Below are 17,770 nucleotides of genomic sequence, written 5' to 3' on the forward strand. Positions count from 1 at the left end.
TTTAGGTCCAGTTTTCAGAGGCAATCAGAAACTGCTGTCCAGCAGACTGGAACATCTAAAGTTGATGCTATAATTTCCTGGGAAGAAAGTTAAGAATAGTGGCCTCTTACAATATGCCTTTGGACATACAAAATTATTACTGATTTGAAATATGGTTATCAGATGTATCTTTGCTAAATACTGTCAATAAAAACATATCAGGTTGGGACTTTGACAGAGACTGAGAGGAGATAAGCAGAGGAAAATACATAAAAAAACCCAATAAACATTTTTTCAGGTAGCATTCATTTGCTGAGCACAGACTGCTTTTGAGAATTACAAAGTTACAATCCACTCCACAGACTGTTTTGATTTTGTCAGTCCACGAACACAAACTGTTCCTTTAAAAGTTTTGGAAGCTTTTTTCAGTCTCTATCAGTATTGGATGTAAAACAAACAAAACCCTCCAAACTCTAAAACTATTGAGGAAAGAGCAAACAGAAACATGAAAACTCATTTAAAATGGTCTATCACACATCCCAAGATTTTCTTTCCAACTCTTACAACTGTTTCTACAGTGAATTCTACAGATCAGCATACTGCAGCTATAAATGATCAAGAGATTTGACATTCAAATTCAGGTGCTAAAATGCAGCTGCTTAAGCCCATACTCCTTTGAACCAAAGCTACTGTTTCAGCTGGACAATTTCTTCCAGAAGCCCTTAGAGCTGAAAAAGTCTGCAAGCTATTTGAGATCAGCCTGCTGCAACTGTGCCAGAGCACGCTTTGGGAACAGTCCTGGAGTGGAGGGGGCTCCTGGAAGACTGAGGGTACTGGTTACATCCCTAAAAAGGCATCCCCCGACCAGCCAGTTCACAGGGGGATATTGGCGTCTGCTCAGGAGGGAGCTCCTCTTCCACTGTCCAAGCAAGACAGGGATAGGTGTATGGGACAGTAGTTAATAGAATGAGAATGGTTAAGTGTGGGGGAAGGGAGCAGAAAAAAAAGGATTGGAGAGTCTGGGGCAAAGGGGTGTGTGTGTGTGTGCTGTTGTATTTAGTTTTTAAACCTATTGAAACTAATTTTCATTGTTCTACTGTGATAAATCAATAACATCCTTCCAGCCCTCCCTTGCCAAGCAGCAATCATTTGCTGAAAATGGAGGAAAAAAAAAAAAAAAAAAAAGCCAACCAACTCCAAACAACCCGCTATCTCTTGTGTGCACAGCTTTTTGTTTTGTCCTAAAATTTTATACATAAATACTTTCTTGTATATGTGTTATGGTGCATACATTTTGCCTTATTTGCATTTACTTCTAAGAAAGCATTAGGTTGCATCTGGACTTCACGGCACCTGTAAGCCAAAAATTAAATCTTAGCTAACTTAAAATTACTTTAGGCTCTGAAAACCTTTTATATGCCAAGCTGGTTCCCATAGCAGACAGCCACTGTGTTGTTTGTTTTGTGTGAAAGTGAATGATAAAAGATCCATGAAATCGACACAGAAAGGCAGAACAGCAGAAAGAACTGAGGGCTCTCCATCATAGCGGCTTCTACCCTCCGCTGACTTGTGTAACAATAGGACCTACACACCCAACTGCAGATCTAACACAGCTGTGCATTTCATTAGATGAAGAGCACTAGTGACACAAGTAAATAATTAACTTATTCTGGTCCGCTGACTGTGGTTATGAGACCAGTCATAGCTGACAGATTTTAATACAAGTTAACACAAAGACAGCATAATGAGCTTAGAAGTTAAAAACAAAATATTTAGACAGAATCCAGCAATGTGAAGCTCACTAGGCCATTTATAAAGTTTCTATTTTATGGGGTGGGGTGGGGGAAAGAAGAAAGAAAAAAGGGAAAGTTAAAGAGCCTCAGTTCTAAGCTTCTGTATTTTAAGAAGTTGCTGAGTTTATAACAGATCTATAGCAAGTGTATTTAGAGGACAGAGAGAAGCTTCTTCCTCCCCTACGTCTCAAGAAAGTTCATTCTTACTCAAAAAACCTGTTAAAAAAGCTGAAAGGTACTTTTCCTATGTACAGTGCTACTTGTAGAAGCAAGTAACTTCAATTCACTTCAAAATGTAAACCTGATTTTATTTTGCGATTGCTTGCCTTCAGAAGCTCTTTGAGAGACTAATGCTTGCAGGTCTGCACTTTAAGCTCCTGAATTCACTACTCTTTTTCATGCCTGATCACTGAGCCGGGTTTGCAGCAGGGGAGTATCAGGCAAGCCAACAGCTGCAAAAAAAGCAATCAAGTGAATTAATCCACGTAAGTGGAATTATCATTCGCAACTGGCTAATAAAACAGTAAAGAGAAAAGAAGAGGCTGGATTTAAGACAGCCTAAAGTTCCAAATATTGCCCTGTCCAACTATGAACTGCGTTTCACAACTGAGCTGCCCAAGTACTCCCCATACAACATTCATAAACAGGGTACACTAAAACTAATAGGCAATTTTGCTCTGTGGTTTTACTACAGGCTAATATTTCTTAACTGTTACTGATTTAGACATCACATGAAAATTGATCCCCAGCATTCACAGAGAACATACAAAATCATTTGGTTTAATTTACTTCCCTTCCTCTCACAGTTTTTATACGCTGCATCTGAAATCGAGCGATACGATTTGAGACTAAATGCTATACTGCAGTGGGCCTGAATTGGCTCTCATCTATACACTCTGGAGTCTCATCTAGTACAAGAATCAAATATTAACAACCAGAAAAGGCTGCAGACAAAGCAAAAAACAAATTTTTTTTAAAATGTGGATTAACTAGAAGGTTATATGTTTGAGCAAGAAAGCATCTAGCAGTTTGCAACATCTCGTTTCTTTCCAATTGAAGAACAAATTAAATTCTAGAAAAAAACTTTATATATCAATTTCATAATGTCATCTTAAGAGGGAAAATCAGTGAAAATGCTAAGAAACTTTTACAATATCAAAAAGAAAAAAAATGCATTAATAAGCATGGCAACTTAATGCAAGGGTAACAGCTTAAATTAGAATAAACCTCAATCAGACATCTACAGTGGTTTAACATGCAAGTATAAAACAGCCACTGGCAGTGTTTTTCAGTGCTATTGTATGCCAGCCAGTAAATGACAGCCCCCTGACTATGCATGATGGCCCCCAGCTCCACACACGTTATCAGCATCAATGCCGACAGCATCTCCAATCCATGTACCTCCACAAGGCCCTGACAGAGCATAAAGATCCTCTCACCCCCGTGCTTTTGTCCTCTAAGAGTTTCTTTTCTTAATCAGCAGAAACTTGGGTTTCCAGGATTGCTACCTTTCATGTGGTTGGTTTTACAGTTTGCTGACAACCACAAACATACCCAGACTTGTAAAACCCCAGTTTAGCAGAGGGGGAAGGGGGGCAGCTGGAAGGGGGCAGGGACAAAACACAACAGTATGGGAAAGTTTTTCACCGGGCTATGATAAGATGCCTTCTATACACACACATGCCAAATGAAAAAAAAAAATCATCAAATAAGTCAAAACAACCTAATATAGAAAACTAATTACTACCAGCAGGAGGGACATTAGAGAGCAAAGGAGACGCAGTGAATAGAAGCAGCAGTAATACCAGTTTCTATCAGCAAGATAAAAAGAAGCACATTACTAAATGTGCTTGTTTACTTATTCTAATGATATGGTGTTAAAAGAACTAAAACTAACTTGAAAGGCATCCATTTTAGGTTTACCAGATTTGCCAGAATTTGGGAATGCTCTTGAGAAATAAGACTACGTCACATAATTAAGCGAAGTTGTAGCTGTAACACAGCGCCGTATATTATGGGCAAGTGACAAACAGATCTGCAAAAATCAGTAAACTAACTAGCTAAACAAAAAAAGTACAGCTGCTTCAAAACTCTCTAATTACATACTGTGTTGGCTAACTAAGCATAAAACAAGTCTAGAAGAAAAAAGTGCTGCATCACATAAGCTTTGTTCAATATTGAATCATTCACTGATCTATCATATCACTTGCTACATCCCATTTGACATAAGAGGTAAAGAACAGAATTAAAATTAACAGATAAATAATGCATAAGTAAACTTGATTAGTTTTCTTATTAAAAACATCACTCTAAATGAGAGGAGGTGCTAGAAGACAATACAGTTTGTACACTGCTTTCCCATGAGCTGCTGAATGGTCTGATGTGATAAATTTGCATAGTCTGAAGCACACAAAGAGCTGATTAATTGAAACCCTTACAATGCTTCTGGAAGCAGCTATTGTAAAACAATAACCATAGGAACTTTACAAAATACACATGGCTGAATGAGTCAGGAGCTTAATAAAATGTGTGTTCAGGATACACTATTTGGAAACAGAATTAGAGATTTTTATTCTGTGCCATAAAACGCTAAATCACCCTAATTTCAGAGGTTCAGTTGAGGATTTACTGAAAAGGTCAGAAGGTTACCTGTTTGCTGCTTGAGATAAAAAAATGCTGTAATTTTCTTCTTAAGACAGCAAGCTAAGCAGTGGTTTTGTTAAAAATAAATAGAAAAAATGGCATGAGAAGTTTTAATAGTAGTCTTACATTTTCTCATATTCAACTTCTGAAGATAAAAATAAGCTAAGAAATCCCTACCTTTCCTGATGCCTAATAACTACTAATCATCACACATTCCTGCAGTCGATAACACCAAATTCTTCTTAATGCCACTTCAACCATTTAATTACTATAAACCCACTGATGTTCTATTAGAGATAAGTACTAAGTCTGACTTGTAACATGGGGGAAAATGACACAAGTAGCCATTTAAAACTAACATCTTATTTTACATGTTCTGCTTATACACACTGCACAAGTGCCCATTAAAAGAAGAAAGATAAGTTGTTCTCAACTATGAAATTCAGTGAGCAGGAGAGGAGGCAGATGCTCAAACTAGTAAAAATTTCAGAAAGTAAGCAAGGTCAGACTTTGTTAGGAAAGTGGTATTGTCATGAAGTTTATGTAGTTGACAATGCTGTGAATGGATTTTGTTTTGACACTAAAGAACATGGTTCATTTAGGAAAACAAAGACCATCTTTCATGAATTTAAACTCGCTTCCTTGTCTTTAGAGTTGTTTAAGTGCAGATACTTCAGAAAGGTTTAATCCTTTATCTTAGATCTTCAGCTATTAAAAAGCTTCTGTTTGCCAGTTCAAACAATCTCTTGCTTAAATACAGTTTTTCCACTCCTCAGGAATACTGTTCAGTATTGCTTCTTAGTTCTGTGATCTACAGGACCTTTGTTGGAGGTGTTAATCCTTTTTCACATGAGAGACTGAGAAATGTTCTTTCAGAGAAGTGTTATATTGCTTTTTTTCACATCAAAGGAGCCCAACTTTTTCCTCATTGTGACTTGTAGCAAAGCAAGAGGAAATCTGGAAATATAATAATTTAGTTTGTATGGAACTCAGAAGAAGCTTCTTTAGCTTAACAACTCTTTAGCCTTCTGTGCTTTGAAAAGTGACTTTGCTTGAAGAATACAAGATTAAAACAACAAAATAATTAATAAAAAGTTTCTTTATCCTTCCAAAAAATATATGATGCAATATACCTGCAGCTCGGGATAAATCCTCTCTGGTAGGTTGCTGTTTACTTGTGAGACGGTAGAAGCTTAAAGACTTTACAGACTACAGGGACAGTCCCAACCCCAAAGATCTTCCTGCAAAACATCTAGTTTGAAGATGAATATTGAACTAGAGCAAAATATTTGCATTTCAGAACACAACATGGTGGCCTCACTTGTTTTGTTTTGTTTTTTCTTTCTGCCCATATACTTCTTTCTTGACAGGTCTTGAAGGAAAGGCAACCTTTTACAGGCAGTTTGGAAGGAGTGTACTTAAAGCACGGACTCGCGTGAAAAGAGGGTGTGGTGGACACGCCAGAAGTGGTGACCCTTGCCAATACCATGTTGACATGTGAGAGGACACAAAGAAGGTAGCAAATACAGAGGCAGTGACATAGATCTGTATCATTACAGAGGCCTACAAAATCTACCTACCTATTTAACGAAAGGCTTTTCTGTAACAAAAGGCTAAAGCTGGTTTGTGAGATTTAATCTGTTGTATCCCAGACACTTTCTAATTCCCTTACTCTGCTTCCTTCTGCCCCAGTGACAAAGCACAGCTTTGAAATACAAATCAATTTGGAATACAGGAAGAAGACCATAAAAAAACTTGAGACACAGTTTGTGCAATCTCTTGTTTTGCATGTATTTAATTATTTTAAAACTACTACTACAATTCCATAAAATGAAATCTCATCTTCATGCACTCCTTCTGGAAAATAAAAATATTTCACCAAAATAAAATTGACAATACAGATCAAAATGTGCTTTCTCTCTTCTTACTGAACCATGGTACTTGTTAGATTAAGCTCATCATAGGTTTAAATGGCCCTATAACAGGCTTAAAGCTAACACTCACAAATTAAACTTAGAGTGGTAATAGCCGGCATTCATTCAAAGATGAGAGAAGAATTCAGGGCTAATTAAAAATTCTCTCAATGGAAAAAGTTAAACTGTAAATATTATGATTTCTGTTTCATGATTCTCTATATTCTTCTGTTATGACTGATCCTTCCCTGGTTTGATGTCAGAGAGGGCTGATACTAGATATAATTTTAAACAGCTATCAAAGGAGACTTTTTTCTTTCCTTTTCACACCTTTTCTCCAGTTTTGTCATTGTCAGTATTTGGTTCTTCATTGTATATACAGTGAACTTCACTGTTGTTTTCAGTATTTTTTCTTAGTATCTATCAAAGGTATCTTATCTTTATTTCTCCTTTCTCCCATTTATTGTTATTTATTTTCCCATAACGCACTACAAGCCAGTGATCTGGGAGGTTCACTGCCAGGAAGGCTACGTGTCCTAGCAGAATGTAGTAATTTAGAATATGATCACTCCCCTACTCACAAGGGATCGCCCCAGACTGATGTACTGCACAGACTACAAGCACATGCCTGCAAACTCTGCAACACAACAGCTGCAATGTTCCTGATGCAATGCCAGGATAATCATGGGTGCTCTCAAAGTTCCCTACAGCATTTAGGATATTGTTTTTCATGACCATGGGATTTCCACAGTTATTGTTTGCTCTGGACTGTGAGATGCCTTATGTACACTTAGTGGTATGTAGGGCCCTTGGCACCCTAAAGGCACACTGCAGCCTGCCTGACACAATTATGTTTCCTTCTGTCATTCTTCCACTTTTTCTCCTCTGATGGTTCTAGATTTGTGGAGTACCCTTCTTCTTAATTTTTGAAGAGATATGAAAATCAGTTCCATTTAAATTCTGTTCAACTATTTCAAGAGGTGCACATCAATAGCCCAAATGAGGAGAAAAACTTAACCTGCTTAATTTTTTCATGTGAATCTCCATACATACTTCTCATGATTAACCAAGCAGCTTCTTTAATATAATTTGTAGGGTTTTGGTATTTTTTTAATTCTAGTAAGAAAAATCGTCCTGCAGAGTACCAACTGTATTGTTATATAATAACTTGCTGCTAAAATGCTGCTTACCACTTCTGAGGAGAAAGGTCTAATTACGTGAAGCTCAAAATACATCAAGAAATAGGCTTTGCTTTAACAGCAGTCATAGGCTTTTAAGCATTGCACAACTTCACTGTGCAGGAGACTAAAGAAGTACTTAAAAGAGACTCTACACAAAATCTTCCTGAAGGAAGATCCTCCTTGAGAAATGGAAGGAATGGGCCAGTTGAACCACTGCAACTGTTCAACTCTTTCTGTTCACCTCTGGAGCTAATGATCTTCCTCTCCTCCCCCTACCAAAACTATCCTATAAAGCTAAGAACTAGTTTGGATTTCATAAGGAAAGCCAAGAATGTACTGTTGCTTCTTTAAGTTTTTGAAACCTTCAACAGTACTGGTTTCCAAATCGCTTGGGCACTCAGTGAGAATAGTTTGCTACTTTTAGATCAAAAGACATCTTAAAAATACAATCAGGAGAAGTGTTTCAATGTTCATCAGAAGAGTTTCTATTTCTTAATGACAACAGAAACAATGGAAGCATTTCTTGAGAGTATAGAGTTTCAAGAACCAGTTTTGTGGGTCTGTGGAAAGACACTGTGAAGTATGGGTAATCTTGGAGAGAGCTGAAGGGAAACTGCATTGACTAGTCCTATAGATAACACACAAACTTGAGGCAACATCTGGTAACAGCTGATACTATGATGAACTGCTGCCTTCTGCATCCATTTTACCTCTTCTAACTGACAGGTTTGCTCTAGGTAGATGTCCTGATACCCTAGTCTGGAAACTGCAGAAATGTGGATTACTGTGGTTAGCTCTGCATCTCATGACAGAGATAGAGTCTTTCACTTCAGTTACACCTGGCCATCTCATTGCCACTGCCGCTTACGTACTTCCATAGTCCCAGAAAGTCATAAAGGAGTGCAAGTTTGACTTCAGGCTACAGACATGAGCAAAGAAGCGAACAGTGGCACAGAACACTATAAAAATGTCACATTCCATAGGAACCACTTCTTGCTGGTGCCTGGGGTCAGTTGTAAGCAACCACTCTTCATACCTCTTTCAGTCACACAAGCACTAAATATTCTGGAGGTGATTCTGTTTAAGCTTCATTTAAGAGAGCTCCAGTGCTGCACAGTGCCTGTCTACTAGTGACATATGCTGCAGTTTCATCTCTTATCGGGCTCAGATCTACATATGGATGTTGTCAAGTACCAGATCTCTGCTGACTCCAGGGCATAATTGCTCACACAGTTTTTTGGTTCTGCTCCAAGAATACAGGATCACAACAAATGAACTGGTGTATCAGCACAAGATCAAACTCAACGTGATGCTGGGAGCGGAGTGGGACTGTGTCACAAGGTGCTGACAGGGATGCTTTCAGGGAGCTCCTCCTAACAAAAAACACTCTCTCCCATGTGTCTTCTGACAAAGAGAACGCTGCTCACGTAAGGCCAGCTGGTTTGCAAGACATCCCTTAACTAGTACTGCAATTCAACTTATTTCTGCAAAGTTCATTAACCACGACTGGTTTTAAGTACTAGCTTTCAAATCTAAACAACCTCCTCTGTTATTTCCTCAGTTCCCTCCCTCTGCTTTCCACACAGACCTAGAAGACACTTATGTCACTATATGTCAGAGGCTGGTGTACTTTACACTCGATGTTCTGCTTCCGGTTCCTCAGAAGTCAAAGCAAGGAAGTAAGTTTTTATTGCAGTAGTTATTAAGGCAGGATCACAAGGGGTGTATGTGCTGCCATGAAAAGGATTTGGTAATATCAAACTCTTTGCCTCCCCACCACATCTGACAAGAGACCAAGCAATGCTCTCAAACCAAAATAAGACCTAAAAATGTAACAAGATTACAACATTCAGGTAATGCCTTACAGAAGATACTGTAAGGTAGAAAGTCATGCTACAAATACTAAAAATCTAGATTTTCCAAGTGCACAGAGAGATAAGAACACATCAAAACCTGTCTCCACACGGAGACCAATCGGATCCAAACATGTTTTTAAATCAGTCACAGTCAGACTGTTTTCAGTCACTTCTTTCTTAACACCCCTCTCACACCTCCCAAGTCTTTGAGATTCAGAGAGGATGATTTGAAACATTTTTTTTGACATTAGGGTCAAAGGGAGTCCAATGTAGATAAGGGAACAGGTTACTGATTTTCATCTTACTATTAACATTAAAATTTGAGACCTACATGTCACCAAGCAGCTTCCTAGCAGGTACCCATATTCAGTTTTTGCTGTGAAGATCCAGAGGTGCTCTAGATCATGTCCAGGTATATTTTCAAAAACATTTTCCCTTTCTTTCCAGTTTCTGCTGATGCACTCCTAGTTGTGTTTCTGACTTGCTCCCCTTTCACACCACTGCTCTGAGCTGCCTATCTGCAGTCTTTAGAGCAGTATGTCTGCACAGATGACTTGCAAACCTCCCAACCTCCCATTTGATCTCTCGTCTTTTCTATCTGTTAAGAATAGGCCCTTTCACTCTTTTCTCCAGTCTCTCTCTTGATAACCCATTGACAAACCTACGACCTAAACCGAAATTCTCACCTCAGAAAAAAACCACAACCAAACCTCAAACCCCCTTTTTTATTGTTGCTGTTTGCTTGGGGTTTTGTTTTGGTTTTTTGTATTTTTAATATTTTCCAGATTCATAAGTCAACTGAGAGCTGTGTTTGTCCATACCTGTCCTCAGTTTCAGAAACATCACTGCTAAATTAGTGAACTCAACCAAAAAAAGGAATATGGTTTTCTATCACTGTATTCATAAAAGATCTGAACCAAACCATTGATGATGATGTTGTGTATGTACAGTGGGCATACGCAACATGAATTTACTTTTATTAAATGTGTAGCTTACCTTTCTGCCCATGACGGCTGCTAAATTTATCTCCAATTTCTGGACGTCTAGTTTGCCTCAGCAACATTTTGATCAAGAAAGCATCCTCTGCATTTGATGAAATCATTACTTTTTCAATGTAAGAGTCAGTGGCACCTTTGTAGCTAGTAGAAGAAGCCAAAAACATTAGTTTTACTTCAGTGAACCAAACACAAGTTACAAACAACTATCTGTGTATTGGTAAGCTTCTGGCCAAACTATAATCTTCATGGAACTTTTATATATATATATATATAAAATCTTTACTCCCCATATTTAAGTTTACATATAACTTCCAGAGTACAGTATGTTTCTGGAAAATAAAAGGTTCAAGAGATACAACAGAAACTAAGGGAGAATTAAGCTGAGCTTGTAAAGAACAAGGTATATTTTTTTGTCACATGGGCACTTCTTGACAGCAAAAGCTTCCTTATATATTTTAAATTTCTGGATCTTCAGTTAAACAAAAAGTGCCAAATATAGATCTATAATTGAAGAAGGGAGTTTAAGGAATTTACCTTCAGTATTTAAAAATTACAAAAATTACACTGTTGCCTCACTTCTTAGTAATAAGCTTGTAGCAGTAAAACTAGAGCTTTCTACTGTTTATGAAACACAAAAATGTACAGCAAAGCTATTTCTGCCTTTCTGATCTGGGCACCAATTGCTTGCATTGCTCTCTGCTAATTTACCAAACTGTCAAGGCTACTCCTGACAAAACAGTGACAAACCCTTCATTATTTATTTATTTTTACATTTAATACGAAATTTTAATCTCACACCTCAGAAGCCCTTTCTGGTTCTTTCAGGACAAGATGGGAAAAACTCTTACTGATTGTTCTTTCCCATTCACTGGTGTCTTTCCAGCTGGAATGGCCATAATGAGCTGACTGTCAGTCCCTGAAATAGGAAGACTTCCATCTCCTGGCCTTCTGCCTGGCAAGGTAAAGGCTGAGCACCAGTCAGCACTGGTCATTTTCTGCAGGAGCCAGTATGGAGGAGATGTGCCACCTCACTGAGTACACACGTGTTCTCTGCCCTCCCACTCCTCCTGCTTTTCTCCTGTTTCTTCATCATTTCATCATGAGTGACATCTCTCCCCTATTCCACTGCTTTACCTCTCTCCTCACTTTCTCCTGAAAACCTACTCAGGGATGCCTCTCTATGCATCCCTCTTCAGGAGAGTTCCTCCCTTTCTTCACAATCGCAGCATTCCAGGTGTCAGTACCTAACTTCCTAAAGAGTAAGTAAGTGGCTACACACTTCTGAGAACAACCGAGGCCCTGAAAAATCCTGTGCAAAATCAAGGCCCAGAGAACTTGATCTAACTTGCAGAGGGAAGTTTATTCCTTTAAATTTTCTAGAATTTAGTATTTTCCCAGATACTTTTCCTCCATGTACCTTCCCCAACTATAAAGTTTGTTGCAACCTACGTTACTGGCACATCTTTGTACTGTGGCTGCTGAGGCACACTGCTTCCTTCCAGAGGTGTCTGGGTCACAGTTGGCATAGATTTGTTCACAAGGACTTGCTTATTTTCTACCTTTTCACCTACAAAGATCAAGAAAAAAAGCACCATGAAACCATATCCAGCTACCTGTGTTAGAAATACATTTTAAGTTTAAAAAAAAAAAAAAAAGGTAAGCTGTAAAACAAACTGAGGGGGAACATGTCCATGTTATTTTACTAAATATTGCATGTTAAGGGAATCATTAAACTAGCTTTCTTTAGTAAACCAAAACAGAACAGCTTGCATGCTGGGTGCACTGAGAGAACAGCTATTCAACATACCTTGGTCAAAAGCCATCTGTTTTAAGTATGGAGAATACTAACAAGCAACATTTTAACTGACAAATTTTAGAAATTTGCATCGAACTTCGTGACATCAGTCTCTCCTTGCATTTACATATTTCTGTTGATTCTGGTGTCATACATAGCTTTTTCCCACTCCACTCCCTTATCCTTCCTTTCACACAGAAAACTAGATCAGTAACATGCCTAATGATACAACTGCACACCAAGTACCTACCTCCCACTTTCTCCACAAAATTACACTGAACTTCAGTATGTGTCTCTTCTGTCCACATGAACCATCTCAAATAGGTTTTTACCTACATGCTGAGAACAGACTCAGTCTGGAGTCCAACCCAGTCCTATCTATCCTAATACTTCAGAAGATTCTTGCCTTTTTTTTCTTAATTAACTTTGAAAGCTCCATTGTGATGTGTTAAAGAGCAAAACCGACTCAATTGTGTAGCTATAATGGAATTAAGTTTAGTGCCTTTTACAACACCTTTCTTACTAGACCTCAGCAGATCTATTAAGCCATTTTCTAACTGAAGGATGACAGCATGAGAGGATTCCTTCTCAAATCCATTACCATTGGAAAGTTATACACCTATCCTCCTATGTAAATGTAGTTGTATTTATTTTCTTATCTCTCCCCAACCACCTTTCTAAAGTGTTAAAACCACACAGTTTTACTTCCTCAAACAACTTCATTGACTGACAGTATGCAAGGAAATTTTGACACATGAAATCAAAATAACAAGGAATTTATTTCTATCCTTAAAAAACCAAAAGGACATGAGAGACAACCCGCAAAAAACTGCAGTACTAAGAGTTTGCCAGTTTGGGGATATGTGAAGAATACAAGCTCTAATGCTTCAATAGATTCTCACTGTTAAAGACTCACTCTTCTACTTAAACATAAGGCTCCCTTTTCTAACGTAGAAAAAAAACAAACAATGACTGGTACCACACTGCTTTCAGCACCCGTTTTTAAATTTTCCATTACAATGCTCGTCAATCTTCACAACAAAACCCCAAAACACTGAGTGTAGAACAAGGCGCACAAGAAATACTAACGGAGCACTAATTTCTACTACGATTCTGAACATGCCATGGATGAACACGCAGTTTGACATACCTGGAGAGCAGATACCATCAGCATCTAAAATTTCGTGGCGCCAGATTGGTTTCCGGGTAGCTGCATCCAACATGGGACCCATAACTTTGTCAAACGTCTGGTTTGTGTAGCGCTTCAGCGTACACTTGGCGTTCTTGTATACAAGACACCTTCCAAAACCTAAAATGTAACACAAACAAGAAGGCTGATATGCCTACTGAGCTACAGAATATAAAATATTTTTTAAATTAGGTTATTCACTGGCTTGAATATGCACAGCATGGTACACGGACACCTAGTGGTTCACAATTTAAACGTCAGACCACATATGCTACTTTTTTCACACACTGGACTACAGTCCAATTCTGAATTGTGCTCATCTGCTTCTATAACTCTGCACACACGTGCACACACCATTTCTCTTACCTTTGGCGGTCCCCAGTGAGACCAAACATAGGAGAAGAGACTGTAACAGGACAAGAACAGCACCTCTTCCTTTCATGAGTTCTAAGAAACCTGAACTTTTACTCATGTTTGTGGCTGACACAAGCTAATCTACCAAGAAAGTACTGATTGAGTGTTCAGCATAATCATCCCATTACTCACTTGTTTTTATCCTCATTGAAAAAATTCTGAATTACATATACTATTATAAAATAAGGGGGTTTTGGTCTTCAGATGAGAAAAGTAGCATCTCTGGAATTTCTCTCCAAATACAGCAACTAATTATGATACCAAAGACTTTAATCGCATTTAGAATTACAGATGACCAAGAGCAAGGCTTTCTAGTAATCCTGTGTTATTTTAGCTTATCTGAAAGATGGTTGTGGCCACATACAGTACACCAATATTTTTAGATTATGTCAAGCAACTCCTGACAAGCACTACAGTTCTCCCTGTAAATGTTACCAGTCTACCAGAAAAGAAAACATTCAGTTTTAAATCATGCCTGTTGTTGTTTTAGAAAAGAAGGCATAAATTAAATGCAGCAGACATTAATGCCAAAGATACATGTCTAGGAATACTATCATTGCTGCCTAGCAACTAGGAGGAAGGGAGTTGGAGAGGGGGGAATAAAGTAATGGACGAATCTGATTTTGGCCACCCAAAACTAAAACCAATTTGATCACTGCACTGGGTCTGCTCTCAAAGGAATTTATTTAGAAAACAGAGAGAAGAGAGACTGAGTTTTCAGGCAACTCTCCTCCAACCCCAGCAGCATTAAGAGAAAGCCCCGAAAAAGTGTGGAGAGAGAGCAAGATCTACGCACACATGGGTTTCACTTAGCTAACCTTCTCTTTGGTGCTTATGTACTTTTACTTAAAATACACTGTGCTGCAGAGTTGATATTTTCTTAAGGAAGTGGGTCATTAGTTTAACTCTGAATAAATGCTGAATTACTTTGCTTTGGACAATACTATTAATTTCTCTCAGAAACTAGGCAATACTGCCATTGCTCCTTCAGAGCACCAAGCTCACAATGACACAAACTGCCTTGGGTTCTATTCCTTTCCTAAATATATTTACAAGTCTAATTTCATCTATTGCTTTTATTACTGGTGAAAATAATGAGACCTCTCTGTTAGTAAACAACAAAGGTTCAGGTAACCATCTAAAAACCAGCTCAACACAACAGACTAATTAATACCTTACATTTTTTGTAAACTAAGTATTTACACTTTTTTATTTGAGGTCAGAAGTTAGCCATTTTTTCTTATAATAGCCAGGCTATTTAAGTGTTGGTAACTTCACTGCACTACTGCAAGCATGGATTACAGTCACTATTCATACAGAAAACAAACAAAAGCATTCAAACCAGTTTTGGAATTCGATTTCTCAACTAAAGATCTAATGCTCATAATTGTAGTAAGAGTTATTCCAGGACAACACTACGAGACAAGAAGTTTATTAGAATATGTATTAGAGCACACACTAGAGAAGTGGGAAAGAATTGATGGTTCTTACCTCTGTCTAAAGAGGCCTTATTTAAGACAAGAGCATCTTCAATATCGTAACCACTGTAGCTCATCACAGCGACTGTGGCATTCTGTCCAGCAGGCAGTTTCTCAAAATCTATCAGTTCAATTGTTTTTGTTTTTACCATTGGCTTTTGTGGATAGGCTAGGAGATACATAAGAGTATCTATCCTGTTTCTTTGATTGTATCCAATAGTACCTGCATGTAAGAGAAAAACAAAAGTATGTGAACATTTGTGAGTTTTCAAGCAATGTTTTGGCAAAAAAATTACCTAAATACAAATTAACCAAAACCACACAGGAATTCTTCAAGAAAAGAAGGGGAAAAAATTCATAAAACAGACCAAATCAAAACAACTTTACATTATTATATTTAAATAAACATATAAGTAGTTTCTTAATTTAAGCTTCCAGAAAGAATTATTTAGTTTTTCTTGAGAAGGGAAAACCTAAGCATCAAAACAGAAAGAAGAAGAACAACAACTAACTAACTAACTAACTAAATAAAAGCCCTTTGACTGAATGCAAATAAGACATTTTTTAAAATCACGACACCGAATACTGCAAGTAGGAAGTTTGCCTTTACTGTTCTCACACACAAGTGAGGTTTTTTTGTGGAGCAGAACTTGTGTTTCAGAGACCTGAAACATCTGATCCAAAATTTCATGAGAATCAACAGAAAGACTATCACTGAGTTCAAGAGGAACAGTGGATCAAGCTCTACATCTTCCACATCATATTTCCTTCCTTTTTCTGGGCAATAATTAGTTCAAGAGCAGCCTGTGTTAGAATGTGACAAAGCATGAACAAAGCATACCACTAGCAGTAGCCAAGACTGATTTACTTTCTGAAATTAGAAGCATCATTGCTAGAAGGACTACAGTAGAAGTTAACTCATAATATATTTGTCTTTTTACATGAAATTAATTTTAAATTTACAGTTCAGAATTCAACCCTTTGTATAGACCTCCCAGCTTGAGACTGAAATTTTTGGCCCTGTCCCATCAGACTGCCAAAATGTCTTCTGAAATCTGAGGAAAAAATAATTAACACCCAGCAGGGAAACATAAACCGTTGTGTAGCAGAACAAAAGTTAAGGCAATGGTGTGTTATTAGAGTTTGCTGTACCATGACTATGCTATGTCTCTAAGCAATTAAGAAATTATAGTCTGAAGAGTTGTTTTAAAGTTTTAAGTGCTAAATATTCTGCAGTACTTGTGCTTAGGATGTAAGTCTTTCAAAGGCTTATTCTATTTTCTCCTGCAATTTCAGAGCCTGGCTGCATTCTCAGAAAGGTCAAAGTAGCCAGTGCATAGCCAAGACTTCACATAGCCAGAAAACAGCACATCTGAACACAAATCTGCTCATAGCGGAGGTCAGCTTCACACTTTATATGCAACTACTTGCAGTTTCCAAATGCCTGCATTTACACAAAATGTCTACAAAATTGAATTTCTAAAACTAGGCAGCATTACAGGCATTTCCAAAGACCTATCCTGTCCTTGCTACTAAGTTCTCTGTCCTAAACCACAAGAGGTCCATCCTTCCCAAGGATGAGAATGGAGAGATAGCTCGACAGATACTGTCTGAAAATGAACTGTTACAGTAGGCTCTTCCACACCTGGCTTTTTTTTAGTTCTAGCAAGTAGGTTTGAAGCCACAGACATAGCCTTTTCAAATTACAAGGAAAATCTGGTAGACTTGATAGGCTTTACTTGTTTCTTGTTTTTCAGCAGTTGCTTTTCTATCTTTGTCTTGGATAAGGAAATTAACCATCCTTGAACAGTATTTTTTGTCTCCAGTAAGACATAAGTTGGTAGGGCTGGATTCATCAGCACTGAAGACCTTTGCGGTAACCCCACTATTTGAATATATTTCTATTATTCTTCTTAGAATTCAATTAGACATTGTTTTCATTGTACTTTGATTAAAAAACCTGCTTTTTCCCAGTATACAGATAGGAAAAATCTACTTCCAAATTAAGAACTTAAAGATTTAGACCATATTTCCCTCTGCATCTAGAATGAATCATTTGTATGCTTTCAGAACAGGCTGTCTACTGTAAAGCTCAGCTTAAATGTTTCACAGATGGGTACATTTTCCTGATGTTGAGAGAAATCTTTTCCAGAGCAAGTCAGCCAAACCTCACTTTTGAAATTCTTGCAATTCTTCTCTCCTCTGAGGTGCTTATATGCAGCACCTGCTATGGTTCACTGGTTAGGGATGCTAAGACATGATGAAGTCTGGAGCTAAACTTGTTCTTTAGAACCCAGTAACAATAAGTCTCTTACAAACCAAAGATTTCAGATGACACCTTCACATGTTTCAGGTAATGCAAATGATTTCTCTTCAGATGTTTCACATATTTCAAAGCTGGTATTTTTATCAGAGGTTCAGATAAGTCCAACAGAACTGCTACTGTTCAGGAGACACGAGTGACTGACATTACTGAGATTTTAATCCTCAGTAATAAACTGTATTCAGGCAATTCTTCAGGAGTCGAATAC

The 17,770-nt window shown here is 37.8% G+C and overlaps 1 protein-coding gene across 1 annotated transcript in view; it reads right to left on the reverse strand.

The window, feature by feature from the left end:
• The window catches only part of POLR3B (RNA polymerase III subunit B), a 75,171-nt gene that overhangs the window by 12,945 nt on the left and 44,456 nt on the right, over nucleotides 1–17,770 (reverse strand). The window contains exons 20-23 of the mRNA XM_050324664.1: nucleotides 15,253–15,462; nucleotides 13,309–13,467; nucleotides 11,813–11,930; nucleotides 10,362–10,504 (exon numbers count right to left, since the gene is read on the reverse strand). Coding sequence (XP_050180621.1) covers nucleotides 10,362–10,504; nucleotides 11,813–11,930; nucleotides 13,309–13,467; nucleotides 15,253–15,462 — 630 coding nt within the window. The remainder of the gene's footprint in view (nucleotides 1–10,361; nucleotides 10,505–11,812; nucleotides 11,931–13,308; nucleotides 13,468–15,252; nucleotides 15,463–17,770) is intronic.

The sequence above is a fragment of the Myiozetetes cayanensis genome, unplaced genomic scaffold (assembly GCF_022539395.1).
Source record: "Myiozetetes cayanensis isolate MyiCay16 unplaced genomic scaffold, myiCay2020 scf3, whole genome shotgun sequence".
Taxonomy (NCBI): domain Eukaryota; kingdom Metazoa; phylum Chordata; class Aves; order Passeriformes; family Tyrannidae; genus Myiozetetes; species Myiozetetes cayanensis.